The following is a 25,529-nucleotide window of genomic DNA, read 5'->3' as shown; positions in this document are numbered from 1 at the left end:
CATGAAAACAAATGAGTCACACAAGGGTAATTGACTTAATGGTAGCTTAAACCTGATTTAGGATAGTTCAACATTAATGACACCTCATCTCTGCTCACTTACTGCCCTGTTCCCTGAGACCACTTACAAAGGATGATAGGACAAGGGTGACAGCTGAAACAGGGTCGGATGCTAATTGAATCCTTACAAACTACAAAGCTGCAGTCCTCAACCTAGTACTGTTTTCCCACATGCTGTATATCTCCTGCACCTTCAGTAAAAAGCACAGTTTCAGCAGCTACATTGGAAATAAAGTAAATGATGCAACATTAGGAGGGTTGGCCATGTGGTTTCTTCTGCTGAATGAGGTAATTGATATACAATGTGGATTACAGCAAGGAGCACCTTATAAAATGCAAAAGCAGGTCATTACTTTTCAGTGAACATTGTAACTGTCGTACTATTCACGGGAGAATACACTAACACTCAAGCTTTGGATCCAATCCAGTAAAGCATGACCCCCAGGCTAATAAATATGTCTCATCAGTGAGATGGAGCTTTCCCTTTTGTCCGGAGCTTTTCAAAAGCTGTAGTGCCTCAGCCACATTGGAATTGAGATTGGAATGGATCCGCACATTCACCCCAGTTCCATACCCACTGGGAAAATAATCCAGATCAGATAGTTGACATTTCTTTTGGCAAGTCAGTGATAGTCAAGCCAAAATCTAAATCCCACCAGTTTCATTAGTCACACAACCCTTGGATACCTCTGTGATTGACAGATATGCTATTATTGCAAAGCATTCTGCAGGTTCCTGTGTGCAATTTAGATCAAGCAGAAAAAAATTGAGAAGTTAGATTCATTCAAAGGCTGTGTTTGTGGTCAATGTCACTGGGAAGATTGGGGAGGCAGCAGCTTTAACAGCAGCAGCAATGGCATCGCAGCTCAATGTAGGAAGAGCGAGCAATGAGGGAGGTCCTCAGGTATCTGTGGCGGCAGTGTTGAGAATAGGCAGCTGTGGTCTCCTGGAGAGCAAGATAAGTGGAGGACTCATGAAAGACAGCTGAACTTTTAAGTCAATTCCTTTATATTTCTAGTTTTAATTAAGAAGGACTTTAGTGTTAACTATTATCTTATTTCTTTATTTTTCTACTTATTCTATGCAGGCAATAGTAACTCTGTTTTATTACTACTTTGTACCTAATTTTTTTGTACCAAAGATGGTGCCATCTGTGGTGACATTGTACACTTTTCACTGCACTCCTGTGCTTCTATACTTGAGTACATGCGACAATAAAATCTAAATCTAAAAAAAACTAATATGCATAAAACGACAATGTTGCTTTTAACATGGAATCCAGCAGCAAACAGCCATTTAGCAAATAAATCACTGAATCTTAAGTTTGATGTACAAATAACTACAATATCTTTCACTATTATAGAGAACCCAAATAACAGTTATCCTTGATAAGATCTATAAAGGAAACATCTATTCTGTATCAAATGAAAACAGAAACTGCTCCAGAAACTCAACAGGTCTGGCAGCATCTGTGGAGAGAGAAAGCGTTAATATTTCATATCAAGTGACCCTTCTTCTAAATACATAGTCATTAAATTAGCTTTTCCAATATGACAAGTAGTGACTGAGCCACATTTGAGGTATACAGCAGACTGTTGCATTTAACTGTAAGAGAATGGAAAAGTTTGGCTGGAAGCCAACTCACCCATTAAGAACCCTTCGCAGCTATATGTGGGACTTCTGCCCCTAACTGGAGAAATGTCCCACCCTTGGGAGCTGCCAGCAGTGCCAAAAACTCTGCAGTGGTAACTGCCAGTATTGCAAGCAGACCAATCATATCTGGTTTAGCTGACCCTACCCATATAACTGTTAGCAGAATATAAAATTAGTCTGTAGTGCCAATGCAACTAAAGCAGAAGAAGCAGAGATGAGGTTGCAATCTTCAAATTGCTAACAGGTAGCTTTATTTTTAATTGCCAATAAAAGATCAGTGAGATTTGTATTTATATAGCCCCTTTCACAACCCCAGGATGTACCAAAGCATTTTAGAGTCAAATATTTTTAAAGTCTACCCACTTTTGGAATGAAAACAATGTGACAATTTGCACACAGCAGTCTCCCACATGCAGCCATTAAAAGAGAAGATCATCTGGTCTTCGATGTTGGCTGGACTGAAGACAGAGACGACTAAGTCTTTGAAATGGAGCTTGAGTTCACAATAAAAACATTACTTGAATGTCCACTTAAAGTGCTGTGACATGTGGGCATAATTGTAGCATTACCAGACTAGATTTCCAGAGGGAAACACTAATGCTCTGGGGATTTAGTCTCAAGTGTCACCACAGCAGCTGCTGGAATCAGAATTTAATTAATAAAGCTATTTTCAGTAACTACTGCAACTAGTCATTGGTTGTTGTAAAATCCCATCTTGTTCACTAGTGCTCTTTTGGGGAGGTAACCTACTGGAGTTACCTGCTCTGGCCTATTCCAGACCCACAGCAATATGGTTGACTCTGAGTTGGCCATTGAAATGGGCAAACCACTCACCTGGAGATAGGCACCATTGTGCATTCTCTTGAAAGGGTGAAGAAAATATAATGACTGAAAAAATATCTGCAATGCTGCAGACCCAACAGCTGGAAGGTGACATTACGCTGGAGATTGGGCACAGACTCAATATGACAAATGGTCTCCTGCCCTGTAAATGTTTCTAAATTTCTAACCTGCTGACTCAGAGATGAGAGTGCAACCAACTGAGCCATGACTTTTGCTCCATAGCCTGTGCAGTGATCTATTTACTCCGACAGTTCATGAAGTTAGAATTAGAATTAGATTAGGTTTATTGTCACGTGTACTCAAGTACAGAAGTACAATGAAAAGTGTACAATGTCAACACTTACAGCACCATCTTAGATACAAAGTACCTAGGTACAAGTCTTAGGTACAAGTCTTAGATACAAAATAGAGAAATAAGGGGAAAAAAGTTACATTACCTTACAGTGATTCATAGTATAAGTTAGAAAAATAAGAAATAGTGTTAAAAGGATAAACATTACAGTCAGATAAACAGACTACAGATAAACATCAAATTGCAATAGATCAATGCAGGTGGCTTCCACATGAGGTCTGACCGGGCTGGTAAGCCGCTGCCTGGCCATCCCGCTCCACTCCGAGCATGCTGGCCATCCCATTCCACTCCGAGCATGCTGGTCATCCCATTCCACTCCGAGCATGCTGGCCATCCCCACTCCACTCCGAGCATGCTGGCCATCCCCACTCCACTCCGAGCCTCCAGTGTTTCCATGCTGGTGAAAAAAAAACTTTAGAACTAAATTGAATTCTACAAATAGAAATGACTGCATTTCACTTTAAGCTAACAGTAACTTTGAAGTCAATGATCCAAGACTGTTCAATAATTTTAATTTGAATTACATTGATTGAGGAATCTTAAAGTCCCCCTCACAGAGGCTGTAACTGTGACAGTCTCTGGGGACCCCTAACACGAGCATAAGTGAAGCATGAGAGAGTCTGCTGTTGCTTAAACAATTCTGTGTCGAGTTGGGATTGAGAGAAAGTGAGGTTTAGAAGAATATCTAAAAGCAAAATACTGTGGATGCTAGAGATCTGAACTAAAAACAAAATGTGCTGCATAAACTCAACAGGTCTGGCAGCATCTGTGGAGAGAAAAAAAAGTTAACGTTTTGAATCCAATATGACTCTTCTTCAGAACTTGTATGAAAGTATTTTATATAACTTTTTGAATTTATCTCTAATGAATCAGTCTTACCATAACAAAGGTGAGAACTTTGTACAAGTACGTTAAATATTTGTACATCTACGATACTGCAAAGAAGTCTTATCTCAAAATATCCCGATATCTGAATATAATAACCTGAACCAGGCATCAGTTTTTACAGTTCATAGCAAAAGCCAGACACTTACATGATCTTAACTCTAACACTAACCCTAACTCTAACTCTGCCTGTTTCTAATGCATTTTGCTTACATAATCTCAATTTTAATTATTCTGTCATTGTACTTACAGCTTCCGGAGCCTGAATCTTTGGAATATCTTTCTTAAACCTCCCCACCTATGACCCCTCCCATAGATTTTCACTCCACCAGTGGCAGCACTATCTTTAACTGCCCAGGCCCGGAGCTCTGCAGTTCCCTAAATAAACATTTCTGCATCTTTGCCCCTCTTTCTCTCCTCACTTAAGCCCCTCTTTATTACCTCCCTGCTTAAGCAAGATTTTGGCCAGCCACCTAAATATGTCTTCATAAGGCTTGAAGTTAAATTTTGTTTTGAAAGCATTCCTATGAAACTATGAGATGTTTGGCTATGATAAAGGTGCTATATAAATTCCAGCTGCTGTTTCATCTTCTAATTAGAGCCATTTTTGAAGTTAATAAAGTGATTAAGTCGACAATGTTGTTCAATTCAAGTCTCCATGTGCTTGTTTAAGTTTCGGGTCAAAATTAGTTACCGCAGATTCTGGCGTAGAAGTTGAATTAATTTATATGACTACCATGATTTCTTAATGTCAAATTTGATGCTTAGGCCAATATTTGGAGTACAAGTCAATCCCCTTTTTTGCTAAGAAATGATGTATACTAGGAGTTTGTTTTAATTTTAACTCAGCTTATACGTCAGTGTTTGGGATCAAGCAGGCAATGTGGATCTGTTGCCATCAAGATGCACAGGAATATAATACATTTCCACACAAATGTGTGGTGAACAACAAACAGGAATACGTGCCCTGGCAAAAAGAATGAAGTACAAACATTGCCAAGTAACTGTGTTGCTTGTGGTGTTAGTAAAAACCTGGAATGGGATTGGAAGAAAAAGGAATCCATCCTAAAGGAGATGAACAAAACCAACTGCACTATAAAGAAGACAGACCAGCTACTGGCCTAATCCTGGGAAGCCCGGACTGGCCTGTGTCCTCAAAATCATCAGCATGGTTATATCATCACCAGAAATGCAATGTACTTATTTAAGTGTGCCAAATCAATCCCTAATTCCAGCAAAGATTTCACAGCAACAGCTAATTTGTGTAGCCACTTAATGTAACAAAAATATCTGGATTGCGGCGGAAGACAAAGATCTCTCAGAGACCGGTAAAAGATCTCAATGTCAAAATTGTCAGTTTCCAATAATTCATCATAAAACAGCAGCAAAAATCACAAGTAGCCATTAAATCATATCAGTAACATGAATGAATCATCCATGAATTTCAATATGCTCAGCAACTGATCTGTGGAGTGGAAAGATTTGAAAACAGTTCTGGTGAAACCTGAAGACATTAGAAGACAAGATTCCTAGTGATACTAGCCAGTATGACTGATGGAATGAAATTAAAGCTTATAGCAGTTCTAAATGTAAAATCATGTCCAAAATCAAGTTCCCTGCAGGCTTTTTGTGCATGACTATGATAATGCTTGGATAGATGATTTCACAAAGTGAAATTATAATCAATCATGTGTTGAATTTGCCCTGGTTTCTTAGACAAAGAATGCAACCCTTTAGTGCAAAACATGTTGATATCTCGACCAATGAGATCAAGAGGTACATGAAAATAACATCCTAATTACAGGAGATCAAAATGTCATAATTCATGGGATGTGTGTTTCATCAAGCCACTCAAGGATAATGTTCACGACAAATGGAATAGGTGGGCCAGAAAAAAGTTCCACAAAGAGTGGAAATATGCATGTTGCTTGATCAATGTTTTGTGTGGTATCACCAACAAATCATGGGATGTAATTAATGTACAAACTATCAGATCGTTCAAAAATGCAGAATATGCAATTCAATGCATAGGAAGAAAGAAGGTTCATTATGAATGGGTAATTCTGAAGCTGAACATGGCAAATCTTATCCAAAGTGAGTTCTGGAGAAGAGTCATATCAGTCTCAAAAGATTAACACTGCTTCTCTGTTCACAGACACTGCCAGACCTGCAGTATTTCTCCAGCGCTTACTGTTTTATTTCAGAACCTTACAATTATGCCATAGCCAAAATAATAGAAAACTAATTTTATGAACTCTTTGTGTCTGAAGCTGAAGATAATGAATTTTATGGTTTTTAAAATGTTCGCTTGCGTCTTGAAGGTATCCTTTTAGAATTATTTCATCTAATGATACATGTCACATTAATTTAAATTGAGTTCCCTGCGTTACGTGTTTTTGTTTCAAAATGGTGACCACCCACATCAACACCAATAGTTCATACTTTATATTCATTCAGATAGGTGGACTGCCTTTTTGGAAGGAATTTTCAAAACTTCAAAGGTGGACTAATACACCACAATCTATTATAATTCCAGTGACTGATAATTCAAATTGCTTTAACTACTAACTTGACAGTTTGGTGCATTATTTACATTGCTTAATTCAAACCATAGGACAAATCAATTTTCCTTATGACTCCACATTATCAAGATCTGGGTATCACCTTTCATTTTACCAATGTAGAATTGATGCCTTTTTGTGAAGAAAAATAATGAAATGAACATCCTTAATATAAAAATCAAAGGGCCTAATTATCAAGTCTGCTGAAAGCCAGCCATATGCCTTCAGGGTTAAAGGGGTGCTTTACTCATTAACCTGTAAACTCCAGAAGGGTTGTTAGTAATGTTGTTGAGAGTGAAAATGACAGAACAGGAATTCTTAACACAACTTTGTACAAATATGCATTGAGGTAAAGTAGCTTTGATCAGTGTGCTAGAGGCATACCTTTTCCAAAAATGAAAAAAAAGCCCCAAGTTACAGTTGAATTGTGCGGTGATGAATACATTCGAAACTGTAAAACACGTGGCACTTTGAATGGGGAAATGACCTGAGGACACTGTTATCCAGGCTTTTATGGGAAATCAGTCATCTTGTAGCTTCAGAGAGACACACACTATTCTGGGAACAATCTACTGTAGTTGGATATTAATTAAATTTATTAAACAAATAACACAGAGGCCCAGGGAGGCAGGGGTCCATCTGTTTGCTTTGTGAATTGATCTCTGTGGAGATGGATTTTGAATGGTAGTTAAAGTTCAGATGCAAAGCTCAGCAGATGGGTCCCGTGTCTCTAGTGAGGAGATTTGGAGGCGATCCAACATCTATTTTCCCTCCAGCTTTTCTGCGACTGTGAGACGGCATCTATATTCCTGTTTTGTTTATCTGAATGAGGCTTTAAGTCTGATTGATTTGGTTGGAGTGGCGCGTCTCGACTGATCCCAGTTTGTGCCCGTGTGGTGAAAACGCAAATCGGGAGATAATTAGCAAAATTGAATCCTGTTGACTTTAAACCCTGTATGTGCACATGTTGCTACAACAGAGCCCCAGCATCTGAATCTGACAATAAAGCCACCGTGTAGGCTGACTTCCTATCAGTGATTTACAAAAAATGAATAATAAATATGTCTATTCAAAATATTATTTCAGGATTAGGATTGCTAAATACGCTTCTTATCCCCACCAAACAACTTACATTACTGTAGTCCGTTTCATATTGTAAAATATTCCAAGCTGCTTCACACAGGTGTTATCAAACAAAATTTGACAGCAAGTTCAAAAGGAGATATTAGTACATGATAGTCATAGAAGTAACTTTTAGGGAGAATCTTAATGTTGGGGGGAGAATGTTGAGGTGGTTTTTGGAGGGAATTTCAGGATTCGGGGTTAAACAGCACAAGACACAATTAAATCAAAGATGCATCCAAGGATTGAATTGGAGGTGTGCAGAAAATACTTCGCTGCTGAACCAAAAGTCAATATAGATCAACAGGCACAGTGGATATGATTGATCCATTCATGACGAGAATAAAAACATTGGCACCTGAATTTTGAATGAGCTCAGGTTTACAGAGGATGCAAGGTTGGAGTTCAGCCAGACAACACTGACTAAGTAAAATTCCACCCTTACATCACATCAGATAGAGTCATAGAAATGTAGGGCATGGAAATAGACCCTTCGGTCCAAATCCATGCTTACATGAAATCCTAAATTAATCTAGTCCCATTTGCCAGCATTTGGCCCAAATCCTTCTAAACCCTCCCTGTTCATATACCCATCCAGATGTTTACTGAATGTTGTAATTGTACCAGCTTCCACCTCTTCCTCTGGCAGCTCATTCCATATATGCACCACCCTCTGCATGAAAAAGTTGCCCCTTACGTCCCTTTTAAATCTTTCCCCTCTCACATTGAACCTCTGCTCTTTAGTTTTGGACTGCCGTACCCTTGGGAAAAGACTTTGGCTATTCATCCTATCCACGCCCTTCATGATTTTATAAATTTCTATAAGGTCATCCCTCAGCCTCCGATGGTCCAGGGAAAATAGTCCTAGCTTATTCAGCCTCTCCCTATAGCTCAAACCCTCTCACACGGGCAACATCTATTGATTTCAGCTTTATTGAGATTGCTTTTCACTTCATAAAAATATTTTATTCACAAACTTTAACTCTGATCTTATGAGAAGCAATTACTGATATGATAGTTAGCATTTTTGTTGAGGTCCCTGTAATTATTCCTGTTAAATGCTAGTCTGGTAATGAGTTACTTTTCTGACCTCCTCAACCTGTCGCAACATTGCACTGTATTCATCAATTAGGTAAGAATAGTGTCACCAGACAGATTTCCTACTGATATTTAAAGCATCACCTGCAGTAAATCTGGAGTTTCAGTATCCAGGGAAAGGTGCTAGGATAGCATTTTGATGCGGCAACCTAATTTTAAGGGATTATTTATATACTTGCAGAGTCAGTAGGTTTTAGAGGTTGTCTTGTGATTATGTGATTGCTTTCTGCAATCTGTGCACTGAAATCATAAAAAGAGTTTGGAAAAAAATAAATTTGTGATTGATGGCACCCAGTGAACACAGGGAGTGTCCAGTCTGGGTGACTTAATAAGGTCACAATTTTGTGGTTTTTCATGAGTTGCTGTCCATGCATCATAGCTCCTATTCTTAATTCTACTTTGTTGCTATGTGGCATTTGGCTTTGTTTTGATAGCATTTGTTGGAAGAAATTGCAGTTGCTCGGGATTTCAAAAGCCTTCTAGTAAGAATAAGGAGAACTATAACACTGAAATATAAAGTAAACATTCTATATGACCGTAACTTTGAGTGGAGTTTCCAGCATAGGTAGTGCCAATGTTGGAGATCTTGAGAGACAGAATTTGCATTTATTTATCATCTTTCATGTCCTCATGACTTCCCAAAGAACTTCTTTTCAAGTTACTGCTGTAATATAGGAAATGTGCCAGCTAATTTGCCTGATAACATAATGACCAGATAATTTGAGTTTCAGTGATGTTGGCAGAGGAATAAATCATAACGAAGATGCTATGGAAACACTTAACTGCTCTTCTTCTAGTCGCACAGGATATTTTACAGCTACTTTAAAAGGCAGAGAAGGACTTGTCTCATCTGAAAGACAGCATCTCCAATAGTGCAGCATGTTCTCAGTATCCATTATACCATCAATCTGGATAATGGGCTCAAATCACTCGAGTGGGATTTGAACTCAAGACATTTTGGATCAGTTGTGAGAATGCTATCATTGAGATGCAGCGAAGCCATGGCTCGAATATGAGAATATTGCCCACTTGCTTTTAACTCAACTTGTTTTCAACTAGAATTTCACCTTACGCAAAGTTCTTACATGCAGATTCATAGTTGCTTGAAAGTGGAGTCGCAGGTAGATAGGATAGTGAAGAAGGCACTTGGTAAGCATGCCTTTATTGTCAGTGCATTGAGTGTAGGAGTTGGGAGGTCATGTTGAGGCTGTACAGGACATTGATTAGGTCACTTTTGGAATACTGGATTCAATTCTGGTCTCCCTGCTATAGGAAGGATGTTGTGAAACTTGAAAGGGTTCAGAAAAGATTTACAAGGATGTTGCCAGGGTTGGAGGGTTTGAGCTACAGGGAGAGGCTGAATAGGCTGGGGCTATTTTCCCTGGAGCATTGGAGGCTAAGGGATGACTTTATAGAAATTTATAAAATCATTGGGGACATGGATAGGGTGAATACCCAAGGTCTTTTCCCCAGGGTGGGGGAGTCCAAAACTGGAGGGCATAGGTTTAAGGTGAGAGGGGAAAGATTTAAAAGGGATGTAAGGGGCAATGTTTTCATGCAGAAAGTGGTGCGTGTATGGAATGAGCTGCCACAGGAAGAGGTGGAGGCTGGTACAATTACAATATTTAAAAGGCATCTGGATGGGTATATGAATAGGCATGGTTTAGAAGGCTATGGGCCAAATGCTGGCAAATGGAACTAGGTTAATTTAGGATATTTGGTCAGCATGGACAAGTTGGACCAAAGGGTCTGTTTCTGTGCTGTACAGCTCTATGACTATGTTCTCAAAATTGCAAAATGTGTAGATTAATCACATGAACATGAATTCTTGTTTAAAGAAAGAATGAAGTTGCATTGTTCTAGCATCTTTCACAGTCTTTAGCACACAGCACCATTCAATTATGAGTCCTACCAACTGAGCCAAGGATGATTTAATTTGGTTTTAAAACTCAGCAATTTCCGTTTTAGGAACCAATTAAAAATATATTAGATGGTTGACAGATCACTGGGCATCATGATCATTAAAGCATTGAGACTCTGAAAGCCATATTTTTCCCTCTCTGTAATTTTAACAAGAAGGTGGATGTAAGCAAAAGTGCTGTAATGACAATAGAGGTTATTTGAAAACTGCTGCTCTGTGTCATGTGCTTTTCCTCAGGTTCTTCCTATTTCAAAATAACTTAATTAACATTCTGAAATTCTGCAGGACAATTGCTGATTTTTACATGTTAATTCTTACAATATTCTGCATGTACAGAGTGAAATCATAAAGTGAACATACAGCTCTCAGTGGTGAACTCACTTGTTATACTTCAACGTCTGAGTCAGGACTGAGTTCAAGTCCTACAGTGGAGACCTGAATATAAGCTTTAGGCTGATACTCCAGTGCATTGCTGAGGGAGTTCTGCAGCTAGGGAAAATATTGACTTCTGGATGAGACATTAAATTGAGGTCTTTCAGACAGATGAAAATGATCTCATGGCACAACTGTGAAAAAGATCTTGAGAAATTCTCTCTCATGCTTTGGCTAATATTTGTTCTCAAACAGCATCACTGAAACAGGTTGTTTGGTCATTATCATATTGATATTTGTGAGAATTATTGTACACAAATTCGCTTTCTGGTTTCTTACATTTCAACAGTAACTACATTTAGAAAGTACTTTACTGGCTGCAAAATATTCTTAGACATTCTGAGATTACAAAAATGCCATATACATGTAAGTCTTTCTTTCTTTGTAAGATTAGTCAATGAGCTGAGATTGTCTCAACAATAATCAGGAAACAACATGAGTCAGACTGGAATGCTGGAATTTGAAAAATAATTTACCTCTTCTGAACTGGAATAAATTTTTGTAGAAACGGAAATTTCACATTTGAGATTTGAATATTGTGTAGACAGATGCATGCTTTTATGAGTATATGTCTCCCCATATCCTTTCTTTTGTGTGTGATGTGGGTGAATTTGTTGCGCATCCCTAATTGTCCTTGAACTTGGTAGACCAATCAGAGGGCAGTTAAATTAGCTCTTTGTGGTCTATTGAGCATGAAGTTCATTTCACAGTGAAAATGCTTCTCATCCTCAGTGCCATAGTGGGTGATGTTGGTTTGTAAGTTATTCTCTCCTTATGTTGATAAAATATATTTTGACACAGTATCAAGGTTTGTTAAATACTGAACTTTTTGTTAACTCAGTACGCAATTTCTTACTACCTTTTAGCTCATTGTCTATACCAAGTAATCCCATATAGTTGCATTAATTCACGTGTAAGGTTGTTGGTGTTGACACGGAGTTAAAAGGTAGAAGAAAATTATTAGGTGTCTTGTGACCTATAAAGTTAAGTGATATGAAGAATCCAATAAAATGGTAAAGTTGCTGTTTTTGACACATATTAGTACTACACATACATGCTGCATTGGACCAGTTGTCCTTTAACTTTTGCTTTGAACATAGAACACAGAACATAGAACACAGAACAATACAGCACATTACAGGGCCTTCGGCCCATGATGTTGTGCTGACCTATTATCCTACTAAGATCAAACTACCCTGCATACCCTACATTATACTATCATCCATGTGCCTATCCAAGAGTCACTTAAATGTCTCTAATGTATCTGACTCCACTACCACTGCCGGCAACGCATTCCACGTGCCCACCACTCTCTGTGTAGAGAACCTACCTCTGATATTTCCCCTTTACCTTCCTCCAAATACTTTAAAATTATGCCCCCTCATAATTGTCATTTCCACCCTGGGAAAAAAGTCTCTGGGTATCCACTCTATCTATGCCTCTCTCATCTTGTACACCTCTATCAAGTCACCTCTTCGCTCCAATGAGAAAAGCCCTAGGTCCCTCAAACTTTCCTCATAAGACCTGCCCTCCAGTCCAGGCAGCACCCTGGTAAATCTCCTCTGCACCCTCCCTAAAGCTTCCACATCCTTCCTATAATGAGGCAACCAGAACTGAACACAATATTCCAAGTGTGGTCTAACCAGGTTGGAACCAATTTAGTTCTAAACAAATGCTGAGTAGACACAATCATCTGATTCTACCCTTTAGAATGCTAATTATTCGGTTAAGATTACAGAACAGAAACCTAGAAAGGAATGCTAATGTTTTATAAGTGGCTTTTAGGCCATATTTTGCACTATTTTAGTTAGCATCTCATGATAAAATATATATTTGCATTAAGATGGGCAATGAGACTGATCTAATATCCACTTGTACTCCTCCTTTCCTCTCCAGTATCCTTAAATATGTTGCACTACTAATCTTTCCTGTATTTGCATTTAGATCCATGTAATCATATTCCATCACTCCAACTTCATCAAAATGATCTAAACAAAATCATGAATGTTAGTCTTCCTGATTGTGTGGAGATGCTGTTGTTCAAGTGAGATCTTTTTGGGGCAGCACGGTGGCTCAGTGGTTAGCACTCCTGCCTCACAGCACCAGGGATCCAGGTTTGATTCCAGCCTCAAGCGACTGTCTGTGTGGAGTTTGCACATTCTCCCTGTGTCTGTGTGCGTTTCCTCCCACAGTCCAAAGATGTGCAGGTTAGGTGGATTGGTCATGCTAAATTACCTATAGTGCCCAGGGATGTTTAGGTTAGGTGGGTTAGACATGGGGAAATCAGCAGTAGGGGATGGGTCTGGGTGGGATGCTCTTCGGACGGGTGGCGTGGACTTGTTGAGCCGAATGTAGGGATTCTATGATTTTAACCGAATTAAAAGTCCAGTTTGTTCCATATCAGGAAACCAGTTAGTGAAGGATAGACCTTAAGCCAATCTTTACAAACTTCTATAATTATTTAGAGTTACACATTGCAAACATACATCTCCTAACCCAAGAATCACAGTTTTAGTCTGTATCTGTATACACAAAACAATTTGATCAACCTGCTCAGATATTTTATGCTATGCACTTAAGACAGTTGGAACTGAAATTGGATTTTCCAGCCCAGAATTTGCAATTGTACCATTCCACCCCAACATCCCTTTGTATCATTTTGTAGCAGCTTGAAAGAATCCCCAGTTAATGCCCACTACTGACTCACATTAAACACAATTAGTATACAATTAACACTACTGGCTGACTCAATTGATATTTTGGTATGAATGTCAAATTCATCAAGTTTCACTGAGGATTTCTTTCTATGAAGCCCAGTGAGATTTTCCATTGTCTTGTCCCAAACTTGCCCCATTTACTACCTGGCACAACCCCACGGTGTTCCTCTTAGCCGATGCTAGTCCAATGTTACCATCTTGCCATAGCCAGAAGAACTTGCCTCTTACCGGATATCTGAAATCGACCAGCATACCTGGCATTTGTGCCAATTTTAAAATGCTGTTGTGCATCTATTTAAGCAGTTTCATGGTCTTTTTTATTATTCATTCGCAGGATGAGGGTGTCACTGGCTAGACTAGGATTTACTGCCCATTCTTAATTGCCCAGAGGACAGTTAAGATTCAGTCACATTGCAGTGGGTCTGGAGTCACATGTCGGCCAGACTAGGTGAGGACAACAGTTTCCTTCCTTAAAAGGCATCAGTGAACCAGGTGGGGTTTTCCCCAACAATCAAAAATGGTTTCGTGGTCATCATTAGACCCTTAATTCCAGATTATTTTTATTGAATTCAAATTCCATCATCTGGATTAGCGGCAATAATAGCACTGTGGATATGTACACAGTTCTGCACTCCACTGCCCTAGTCACTGGCCCTCAGTAGTAACGTTCTCACAAAGAGACAGCACAGTGCCAGTAAACACCTAACCAGGCGAAGAACCATGCATAGCGCACTCGGTAGTCACCATTTAGAAGACTGCAGTCATGTGCCTACAATGTGCCTGTGACCCTCTCTCTGTTGGAGTTCAAGCCAAGATGGGGCCATTTGCCTCATTTACCCACACTCAACATGTCTGGGCTCTTGAGATACAAATGCCACTGGGGCTGCCCAACCAAACCTCCAAGGCCAATGGGCTCCAGTGTGCGGCAGACTTCCTCCACCCTAGTTACAGACCCTGGAACTGCAGTGAAATATAGAACAAAGGAAACCTCTTTGTGGCATGGGTGCCATTTCACGGCAAATAAAGTATTGGGTTTGCTAAATCATACTGAGAATGTCACTGAATCTGATTGTTCATGTACCCTTTACTGTTGGTATCTCTCTGTAAGGTCAGCCATTGGTTCACATGCAGTATGTTCCAGGGAGCAATGCCTGGCCTGAAAAGCTGCTGCACCACGTACGAACAATGTGAACATCATATTTAAAAGCAACTTTCACAACAGTGCACCATTTATCCAGATGCACTCTGGAACTCTGTTTGAAAATGCAATGAACTACACCCAACATTGAGAAAGGCCTAACCCAACTTCTCCCAGAGTTCTTGCCATACCCCACAGTGTTCAGGTTCCTACAACATTCCACCTTATGGCACTATTCAAAGAAGAATAGGAGAGTTCTCTACAGTGGCTGGGACGCTATTTATCCCTGCACTGACATCAATAAATTTGATTATCTGGTTATCATCGTATTGTTATTTGTTACAAACTGGCTGCTGCTGTGCAAATCCTACAATAGTAGACAAACTTCAAAATGTTCTGCATCACTGAATCTTGGCCTTTTGGACCAATTTGCCTGTGCTGCTAATGTCTACGTGAATCTTCTCACACGCTTTTTAACATAGAGTTATCTTTCTCTCTCATATCATTATTGACTTCCCCTTAAATAACATCTATGTTTGTTGCCTCAATTTCTATTTGCATCTTGACTTCCATCATCAATGGTTCCATTTCTAACCATGTTTTCGGTAAATAAGTCTGTCCTGACTCCCAATGAGATTTATTAGTGGTTATCTTTATGCACCTTAGCTTTGGCCTTCCCCACTGTGGAAACATTATCTCTATGTTTAAAAATCTCAACAACCTCAGACAGGTCATTTCTCAGCCCAAACTTTGCTAGGGAAAAGAACTGATCAATCTGATCAATCACAGTGGTGTTTACATGTTCAAAATGCTACTAAAATTGGGGGCACGGGACTTTAAATGGAGATCGGTCAACAGAATGTTACAAGATATGCTACAAAACAAGTCAAATTCTGCAGATGTGATATGAAAACAGATCAAAGATTCTGAAGGCACTCAAGTTAGATAGATACTTGTTGCTCTTCCAGACAGCAATCAACTCAGATTACACAAACTTTCTGCAGGTAAGTAACATGGATTTCACATTCAGTAGAAGAGTTGCTAAACAAAAGGAATCATTTCAAAGTATCACCATTCCATAACGGATATTTCTGCCTGAGAACTTGGTCATTGGTTCAGTGAATGAACACTTTCAGGTTAGATGTGAACACTTCACAGCAGATAATAGCCCAGGGAGCACAGTTAACTTCGAGAGTGTAACACATCTTTGTCAGGAAGTTTCACAAAATGCATATGATTTACCTTGCCCAATAATGTCATGGAGTAGCAGTCAACCAAATATATTGCTTTGGAGGCACCAGTAAAGGTCACCACCAACATTCCTTCTAAGCTATGTGTACGTGCAAAAGTCAAGGCTGAGCACAAGCCAACCCCTGTAAATTACCACATGCAAATAGCCAGCAGGAAAGTTCAAGGGGATTGCACATTGAAACAATTTTCTCGCACACTCATTAACAGAAATATTGGTCAATGCTACACTCACCCTTTAGTTCACCAGGTCCTCTCAGCCAGTCATTGGAGATTGAGGTAGAAGATTCATCTTTTCATTATTCAGCATTTCTTTTCTGTATATCGTTGTCTTATGATGGTGGTGAGCACTTCCTTTACAGATTTGCAGCTCACTCAGAGGAGAGTCAGGACTCAGTGATGTTCATATAGAATGGAGTCACATATACCAACTGTATTTTTTTATATTTCCATGACATTTGAACTTACACATTGGCATGGTGGGATTTGAATTCAGGTTCCCTGGATTGTCATTAAATGGCCTCTCCCTAGCAACAGAAATATTTCATTACGATACCCTGGATCAATTTACTGTAAATCGCCTCTTTACTGAGATAGCATTGCTTTCCACCCAACCACATACACCTCAGCCATGATCAGCAACAAAGACACCTCCTGTTTTTCCCCAGTTACTGAATTCTTCAAGACACAGAGCATAATAAACTCAGTGCATGTAAATATTCATACACTTATCAGAAGTTTCTGGGTAACGCAGAAACAGTGAGGAGCTGTTCTATGAATTTGCAACTGGACTATTAACCTGTCTCAAACTACAATATCTCAATCTAAGACTCTTTGAAGGGTATACTTGTTGCTTTCAATCTGAGGCAAACAAAGCCAATTTTTCAAAGAAACAAGCAAGAAAGTATGGGCAACTGGATTAATAATGATCTTCACTCACGTTGAATCTGCGCTTTAGTTTATATCCCAGAAAGAACAGATACGATGAGACATGTGTGTCTCATAAGCAGATATGAGAGTTTCGCAAACAATATAATAGGTGTTTAGACTAGATAGGACAGTGAGCTTATAACAGACTTCAGAAAAATTACATCCTGCTATAACTATAAAATGGCATGCACATATATTTCCACTGACAGAGACTTCAACATGAACCTGAATAAGGAGTAACTGCACACATTGGAAGGCTAGCAGAATGATGTTGCAGAACAGTTACCTGAGGTCTGAAAGTCCAAGTTTTTTGTGATCTCACCAGTTGGTCATGATTAGCTTTTGTTAGTCACCGTGGTATTTAAAGTCGTGTAAGCCTTATTTCTTTTACCTGCCACGTCTATTTTTATATAGAATGAAAAAGTTGCTCAGGATGATCTCAGTGTACATTAGCTAGTGGAATATGTTTGAAGTGCAGTCACTGTTATAATGTGGGAAACCTGGCAACCAGTTTTGTGCACAGTAGTCTTTCATAAAAAAGAAACATCAAAATGGTAAGAGCTTTCAGAGCTCTGAGATGCTGAGGGAAATGGGTATCCCATTAATCACAAAAGGTTATAGCCACACCAAGTAATTAGGAAAGCTGACAGAAAGCTATCATTTATTGCAAGGGGAAAGTAGAGAGGCTATGCTTCGGTTATACGTGGCGCTGGTGGAGACCACATGTGTATTGGTGTGTATTTGTCACCTTTTTTAAGGAAGAATGTAAATGTATTGAAAGCAGTTGGAAGAAGGTTTACTAGACTAATACCTGGAATAGATGGTTTATTTTAGGAGGAAAGGTCAGACTGGGTAGGCCTGTATCTGCTAGACTTTAGAAGAGTAGGAGGTGACTTGATTGAAACATATAAGATCCTGAGAGATCTTGACAGGTATGTAGCAAGGATGTTTCTTATTATGGGAGAATTAAGAACTCAGGATTGCTACATAGGAAAATGAAGGATCGCCCATTCAAAGCAGAGACAGGCAGAAATTAATTCTTGTAGAGGGTCATGATTCTTTGGAACTTTCTTTCTGAAAAAGCGGTGGAAGAACGGTCTTTGAATATTTTTAAGTCAGAAGTGGATGGATTCTTGGTAAGCAAGGAGAGTGAAAGGTTATTAGGGATAGATGGGAATGTGAATTTGAGGTTACAATTAAATTAGATATGATCTTATTAAATAGCAAAGTAAGCTGCAAGTGTCAAATGGCCTACTCCTGCTCCTTTTTCTTATATTCATATAATCAGTTTCTTTGTATTGATGGTTGGGGAAATAAATACTTGTTAAGGCATCCAGGAGAACTCCTCTGCTGTTCTTTGAAATACATTAGCGCCGTGGAATTTTTAACATCCACTTGAGATGATGTCAGAGTATAGAATAACATGTGATCCAAAGACAGGACTTTACTCGTTCAGTGCTGCACTGGAGTGGCAAGCTATATTTTTGCACTTAAGTACCTGGAGTCAGTCTTAAATACACAAACCTCTGATCAGGGATGAGATTGCTGTCATGACTTACATTTATATTTTGTTTACTTTTTTTGGCCAATTTGGAGATTTCCTTTCTGCAGTGTATGAGATTTCTCTTGCTCATGTTAGATAGATCTAATATAAGTATAATAAATATATTGTATTTTGAATAGATACGTTAAAAGCAGATAGATATATACAAATCATTTAGAATAATGGTTGTCTCCACCATAATATACGGACTAATATTAAATGCTTCAGTTTTTATGGGTTTATTGTGTTCGGTGGGTAGATTTGTTCATTGCTGGAAAATTCGTGCACCAGTTGTTGATGTGTTGGGCTACTAAATGCGTCTCTAGGTCAGGGATAGTGATTGAGAGCTTCAGGGAGGTTAGGAGACCTGCTACCTTTAGCTGTGATTATTCCAGCCAGACTTGAATCAGGGTCAGGGGTGGCTGATGCCTTGGCCTACAGGCTCATTGCTCTTTGATGCAATGGCTACTGTCACATGAATGGGAACTTGTAATGGCACTGAACTGCAAAAGACATGATATCCAGCTGGTTGATCTGAAGGATGCCACAGCTAGCGGGCATCCTCCTATGATGCTTCACGGTCTGTGTAAGTGTAGAATAGCTGAAATAATTTACCTTTCAGCAGAGATGCCTTTTCTAGGCTCATGATCGATTTGAGAAAACTAAAGGATTAGAAAAAAAAGGTATTTAATGTCCATGTTTCATGGAGTACTTTTGAAATGTCATGTAGAATTATAGCGCAGCCAATTAGCATAAAACAAGCTTCCACAAATAGAAATTCTATCCAGGGATCCCTGATTTTCTTTATTCATTCACGGGATGGGGGTGTCGCTGGCTAAGCAGCATTTATTGCCCACCCCTAATTGCCCAGAGGGCAGTTAAGAGTAAACCACATTTTTGTGGGTCTGGAGTCACATGTAGGCCAGACCAGGTAAAGATGGCAGTTTCCTTCCCTCAAGGATATTAGTGAACCAGATGGGTTTTTCCAACAATTGACAATGGGTTCATGGTCATCATTAGACTCTTAATTCCAGATATTTACTGAATTCAAATTCCACCATCTGCCGTGGCGGGATTCAAACCCCGGTCCCCAGAATGTTATCTGGGTCTCCAGATTTATGTGTGTCTTATGAACGCTTATATTTACGAACATGATCCCAAATAGGGGTGTAATTTTAAAGATGCAATATACAAACGTTTCTTGTATTTATGTATTGTTACTTTATATTGTTCTGCATTTTGTTCTGACTTGCATAAAATTGACTTGCGAACAGACTCAAGAATAGAACCTATTTGCAATCTGGGGACCACCTGTAAATAACTAGATAATTGTTAAGGATATGATTTGGGGTCAATGTTTGCCAAAACCCCAAGAAAACTTTCTTTTGAAATATGACTCTGAACCTTTTACACCTCATGAGATGACTGACATAGCCTTGGTGCAATGTCTCATCTGTGAGATGGAATCTGCAACAAGGCAGCACTCCCTCAGTAATATAGGCTGAAATAGCAGCATTGGTTGCCAACTCGGGTGTCCAGAACGAGTCTTATACACAGGGATATCTGACTCACAGTGTTACAAATTGAGTCAAGGCTACCACTTTTCAAAAAGAACATCCAGATGACAGAAAAATGTAATGATTGAGAAATATTTCAGCCAAATAATTGGTATCTTAATTTCTCAGATTGTCCCACTGCCTGAGGAGACAGACCATGAGACTGCTGGTACACTTCAGCATGCTGCGTTCCTTTGTCACTGCTGTGAAACGTTATTCTGTTACATCTCAAACCTCAGACTTTGAGAACACTTACCGGCTCCAAGAGGCCTACCCTTACTTTCTGCCAATTCAGACCCGTTGGCAAGACAATGATCAGTATGGCCATGTGAACAACATAGTGTATCACGGATACTTCGACACTTTAATCAACCATTATCTTATCAGGTATGGAATCCCTGTTATTTACACTTAGCTCCATCTAATGATGCTGAAGTAAAGGTTTTAATGTGACACAAAAATAGAAGCTTTATTATCAGTGACATAGAAGGGTTAATCCTTTTGAACAGTTTATCTCTTATCAGTTGTAATTAAATGTGTTTATAATAAATTATTTGGTGTAATTAATGTAAAATATTCTTGCTTGTACTGTTATTAGAACCAGATGCTGAAGGATCAACAATATTACAACATGGCGATACAGCCTTGCCAGCTGTCTAACTGTAATTACTTTAATCTCAGCTTGTTATCTAATTATCACCTTTGTAAAGGGAATACTACCCTCTTAATGCATGCTGCTGTTTCAGATGATGATGAAGAGTTTAAAACAGCTGTCAGAAAGCTGGGACCTGACTTAATGTCTGGCTGAGGAGGAGGTACTGCAAAGGCCTAGCTTGGGCCTAACCTGCTTTCCATGGGAGGCCCCAGGTTCAAGCTGTCTGGTTTGCTCTTGTGAACAGCTTGCATCATAGAAATTTAGACCTTGAGAGTGGATAGACAGTGGGTTCACCAGCAGAATTTGCCCTTAATGTGAACCTTACCTCTGCCCTTTCATCGCTGACCCCTTTTGTGTTCTTTGTTCTTTTGTGTCTGTTTTAGGACTGAAGGGAAACCAAAAATTTTCCAGATAGATGGAGCGCTAAGGGTCAACCACTTTCATAAATCAGCTGAGATGTGAAACATTTGCTCTTCAGTTGAATAAGAAGTCATTAACAAAACAAACAAGGTCACTGTTGGTCAATTGGAGATTTTATACCCAAAGTTAACCAATAGAAAGTGATGTGAAAACCTTACTTGATACTGAGTTGAAAAAATAACTCAGTCAAAAAATATAATTAATAGTGCTTTTTATTTGATAACTTTATAAATGTTTAGATTTTTGGACCAAGCATCACTGAGCAATCATAATATTAGCTGTAAATAAATGGCCTTCTACCTGTTGTGTATGAAATATTGAAAGAATTCCATTCAGAAATGATGGAAACATCAGCTGGGAATTTGAAAGTTTTGTACTAATTGAATTAAATTTAGGTTTGTATTCACTCAGTTTTGCTATATCATTCTGTTCATCCAACAGTTACCAGTTTTGAGTTCATGAGAATTCTATCGATGCTCTCTGTCATTACACCAATTAATGTTTGGAAGAAAAATGTTACATAGGTCAGTTAAATTAGACATACTTTAAAATACCTTCAATAGCCCAAATTGGCAAGGACATTTTTGCAGTCATGCTTTAGATAAGGATTAATGTTGTAAACCATGGCAAATATAGAGGAGAGGCTAAAGGCTAATAGGCAGGGCTAGAAAGTAAAGACAGACTTTTCCTTTTCTGCTCATCGAGGTGAGAGAAGTTGGCGTTGTGAATTGGAATGTCAGGTTTGCAGCTTTCGCTCATCAAAAAATCCTAAATCGGGTACAGAATGGTTCCTTGATTCTGTCCTCGCAATGCGCCTCAGTGCCCAAAATAATTTTCCCCATTGCATCAGTGTGTCAATCATTCATTTTGCACACTAATTACCTTTGGGCTTGTCTGAGTGAGATTGCTACTTAGAACCAAATTAGGAGGTAAACACTGCATTGGAGACACATGCATATCTTTCAGTTTTTTTTAATATGAGTTTTCAACTACTGTATGAACAAAGGTTTATATGTCTGCCTGACTCACTCACCAGGATTGACCAGGAATTAAACATAAAACACCTAGATACTGTTGTGAGCAAGTCTGGGAGAAAAAGCAAATGTGTCTTTTACATTGAATGTTTTTGCTAGTATTTATTAAAATATTAATGATAAAGACAATGATGGGGCAGCAGGAGATGGAAAGTCAAATTATGAAGCTTCCAGAAATATGTCCAACCAGAGGAAGCCTGACAGAGTGAGTACAGGATCCCAGTTATGGCTGGAAAGCAAAGCACATTTTATTTTGCTCTAGACAATATTATACATTCAATTAATACCACCAACCACCAAAATCAAAATGATTCATTGCATTGCTGGTTATGAATTCTTGCTGTGCACAAATTATGCTCATCCTGAGATTGTAAAAGATGCTTTATAAATCTCTGCTATATAAGAGGTTAACAGAAATACAATGTGGAACTGAGGCCAAGCTGCTTTATCTCCACCAGTGATAAAAGATCAGATATAATCTGATATTCATCTCTGAAGTTTTGACTCTATTAAGTTATCATTGATAACACCCTACTGCTTTCACATCCTCAGGACATCCTTTTCTGCATTTTTTGTACAGCCAGTTAAAAGGCAGATTTTATACATGTCCAGCTTGTAAAGTTCAACATTTGTAATGAACCCTTCATCAACTCACTTCTTTAAAGACTCTCCTTAAAATTCATTGCTTTGACCAAACATTTAATCATCTCACCTGACCTTTCCCTCTTTGGTTTAGCATTCAATCTCCTTTGGCCTCTATGAAGCAGTTTTCAATTTCGTTTACATTAAATGCATTACACACGTACAAGTTATTGTAAAGGTCTGTTCTGTCAAAAGACAATAGAGCAGATTAAACATTGTAGCCTTGAGGCAGGGTACTTAAGTGCAGGGAACAACTTCATTGAGTCAAAGTGCATAAATATTATTGGTAAGGTAAACTCAGACTATCATTTAAAAATATTCCAAGAAAATCAAACCAAACGTATAAATGGAAATTTGTGAGAAGTAAATTTGAGTAGTTAGGAAATTGCCTTTATTAAGAGGATTAAGTGCTTTACAATCCAAGCAAAGTAATAGAAGCAATTCATCTTGATCTCAGCAGAATTCTGTGATGATAATATTTGCAGACTGTCCATGGGAGTGTGTCAGTATTTACAGGGGATCCCTGGGCATGCATTCATATTCACAGGGAGTCCCAGGAGTGAGTCAGCATCTGTTAGGGGATCCCTGGGTATATGCCAGTTATTACGGGGTGTCCTTCAGAGTGTGTCAGTTATTACAAGGTGTCCCAGGAAGCTTATCAATGTTTGTGGGGTTGCAACACAAAACTTTAGAGACTATTGAAATTTGAAGAATGTGGTTTGACGGGCTGATTGCGATTTTCTCAGCCTCAACCCTATTTCTAGAAGTTTGATGAATTTGGATGAGAAACACAAATAATGCTACTTTTTGATTTTTATTGTGTTCATTTGCATTAAGTGTAGTTGATGACTGCATGCCACAAATTAAATAATTTAAAATGAATATATCAAAACAGATGGGAAGTGTTCTCCATAGTATTTCATTTTTGAAGTAAATATTTTTAATCACATTTCCGCCTTTGTTTTTCCTTCAATCCATACTGTGGGAAAACACTATAGCAGCATCCTTAATGAAGTTCCCTTTGTTCAATTGCACTTCCTTAGGCATGATAATCCACTTCCTGAAACTTGGCCTTTTGTGTATATTTTGTTGATATCTATATTTTCTTAATTTACTGACACTCAATTGCACTCATGCAAACAGGATCTAATAAAGTTATTAAACTGCTTAATTTTCATAAATTCACCAGTCATTCCACTGGATGAGTTTCTATTAGAAGTAATTGAATATGGAAGTTAGCTGTCTTTAACATGGTGGTACGTTATGGGTTGCGTTATGAAAGCTGAACTTTTTAAGACAGTAATGTTTTAAACTGTCGTCTGTAGCAGAAGGCAAAACAGAGCTTTAAGATTTTAGAGTAGATTTGTAGCTCGGGTTGTGGATGTTGTGGTTGGTTGGCTTGCCGAGCTGGTTCGTTGTACCACAGACGTTTCATTACCCTGCTGGGTAACATCATCAGTCCAGCCTCCGATGAAGCGCTGTTGTGTTTTCCCGCCTGTTATTTAAACTCTGGTATCTGTTGAGCTGAATTACCTCACTTCCGGTTTTCCTTCGCAATGGAGTGTATATGGGGTCTAGCTCTATGTGTTTATTGATGGTTTTCTTAGTGGAGTACCAGGCTTCTAGGAATTCCCGTGTTTGTCTCTGCTTTACCTGTCCCAGGATCCTGGTGTTGTCCTAATCGAATTGGTGGTTCTCCTTATCCATATGGATGGAGATGAGTGAGAATTGGTCGTGTCTTTTTGTTGCCAATTGATGTTCGTGTGCCCTTGTGGTTAATTTCCTTCCTGTCTGTCCAATGTAATGTTTGTCACAGTCTTTGCAGGGAATCTTGTATATGACATTGATCCTGTCCATAGTGGGAGGCTGCACTGATGATGTTACCCAGCAGGGTAATGAAATGTCTGCAGAACAACGAACCAGCTCAGCGAGCCAACCAACCACAACGAAATAGAGCTTTGGGAGGAGGGATATGACTTCCTGTGAACTCTGCCCACAGACAAAGCTGACTAGCATTGTGAGTCTACCTGCACCAAATGAACTGCAGCAATTCAAGAAGACAGCTCAACACATTCTCAAGGGCAACTAAGAATGAGCAATGAATGCTGGCCCAGCCAATGACATGCACGTTTCACGAAGGAATAATGAATATTTGTAAGAGGTGCCTATAGTTGCTGCTCACAGAATCATTCAACATAGAGGTTAGTCATGGGTTACAAAAGGAATTTGCTCTGCCTTTCATGACTGTGGGGCAACCCAATCAATACTTTTTATGTGCAGCAATTATTTGTAAGATAGGAAATGCAGCTGCTAATTTGTGCAAAGCAAGCTCTCACAATGTAATCACGATCAGATTATCATTTTTTTACACGTTGGTTGATGGTTAAAATTGGCCAGGACACTGGTGAAAACTCCACTGCCCTTTTTTGAAAGAATGCCTTGAGATCTCTCATGTCCATTTGGGAATGAAAATAGGGCTTTGGGCCAATGTCCCAAACTAACACAGCTCCTCTGACAGTGTAGCACCTCCTCAGTGGAAAGGAAAGTGACCAAAATAAAGGAAAAAGGATGAAATTGAAACAGGTAATTACCAGTGTTCAGTGCAATAATGTACTACAGAGTATTTTGCAAATTTGAACGATTATTGTTCATTCAATTATATTGATTATTTGATCATGGGAGAGGATGAGTGAAAGTGTAGATAAAGCACTTCCACAGAT

General features: G+C 38.9%; 1 protein-coding gene across 1 annotated transcript in view; it reads left to right on the top strand.

Moving 5' to 3' along the window:
* The window catches only part of LOC109911690, a 96,588-nt gene that overhangs the window by 46,737 nt on the left and 24,322 nt on the right, over positions 1 to 25,529 (top strand). The window contains exon 2 of the mRNA XM_020511048.2: positions 20,188 to 20,445. Coding sequence (XP_020366637.1) covers positions 20,216 to 20,445 — 230 coding nt within the window. The 5' untranslated portion in view covers positions 20,188 to 20,215. The remainder of the gene's footprint in view (positions 1 to 20,187; positions 20,446 to 25,529) is intronic.

The sequence above is a fragment of the Rhincodon typus genome, chromosome 17 (genome assembly GCF_021869965.1).
Source record: "Rhincodon typus isolate 14 chromosome 17, sRhiTyp1.1, whole genome shotgun sequence".
NCBI classification, from domain to species: domain Eukaryota; kingdom Metazoa; phylum Chordata; class Chondrichthyes; order Orectolobiformes; family Rhincodontidae; genus Rhincodon; species Rhincodon typus.
Note: the sequence above shows the minus strand (reverse complement) of the source record. Positions and strands in the feature narration are given on the sequence as shown.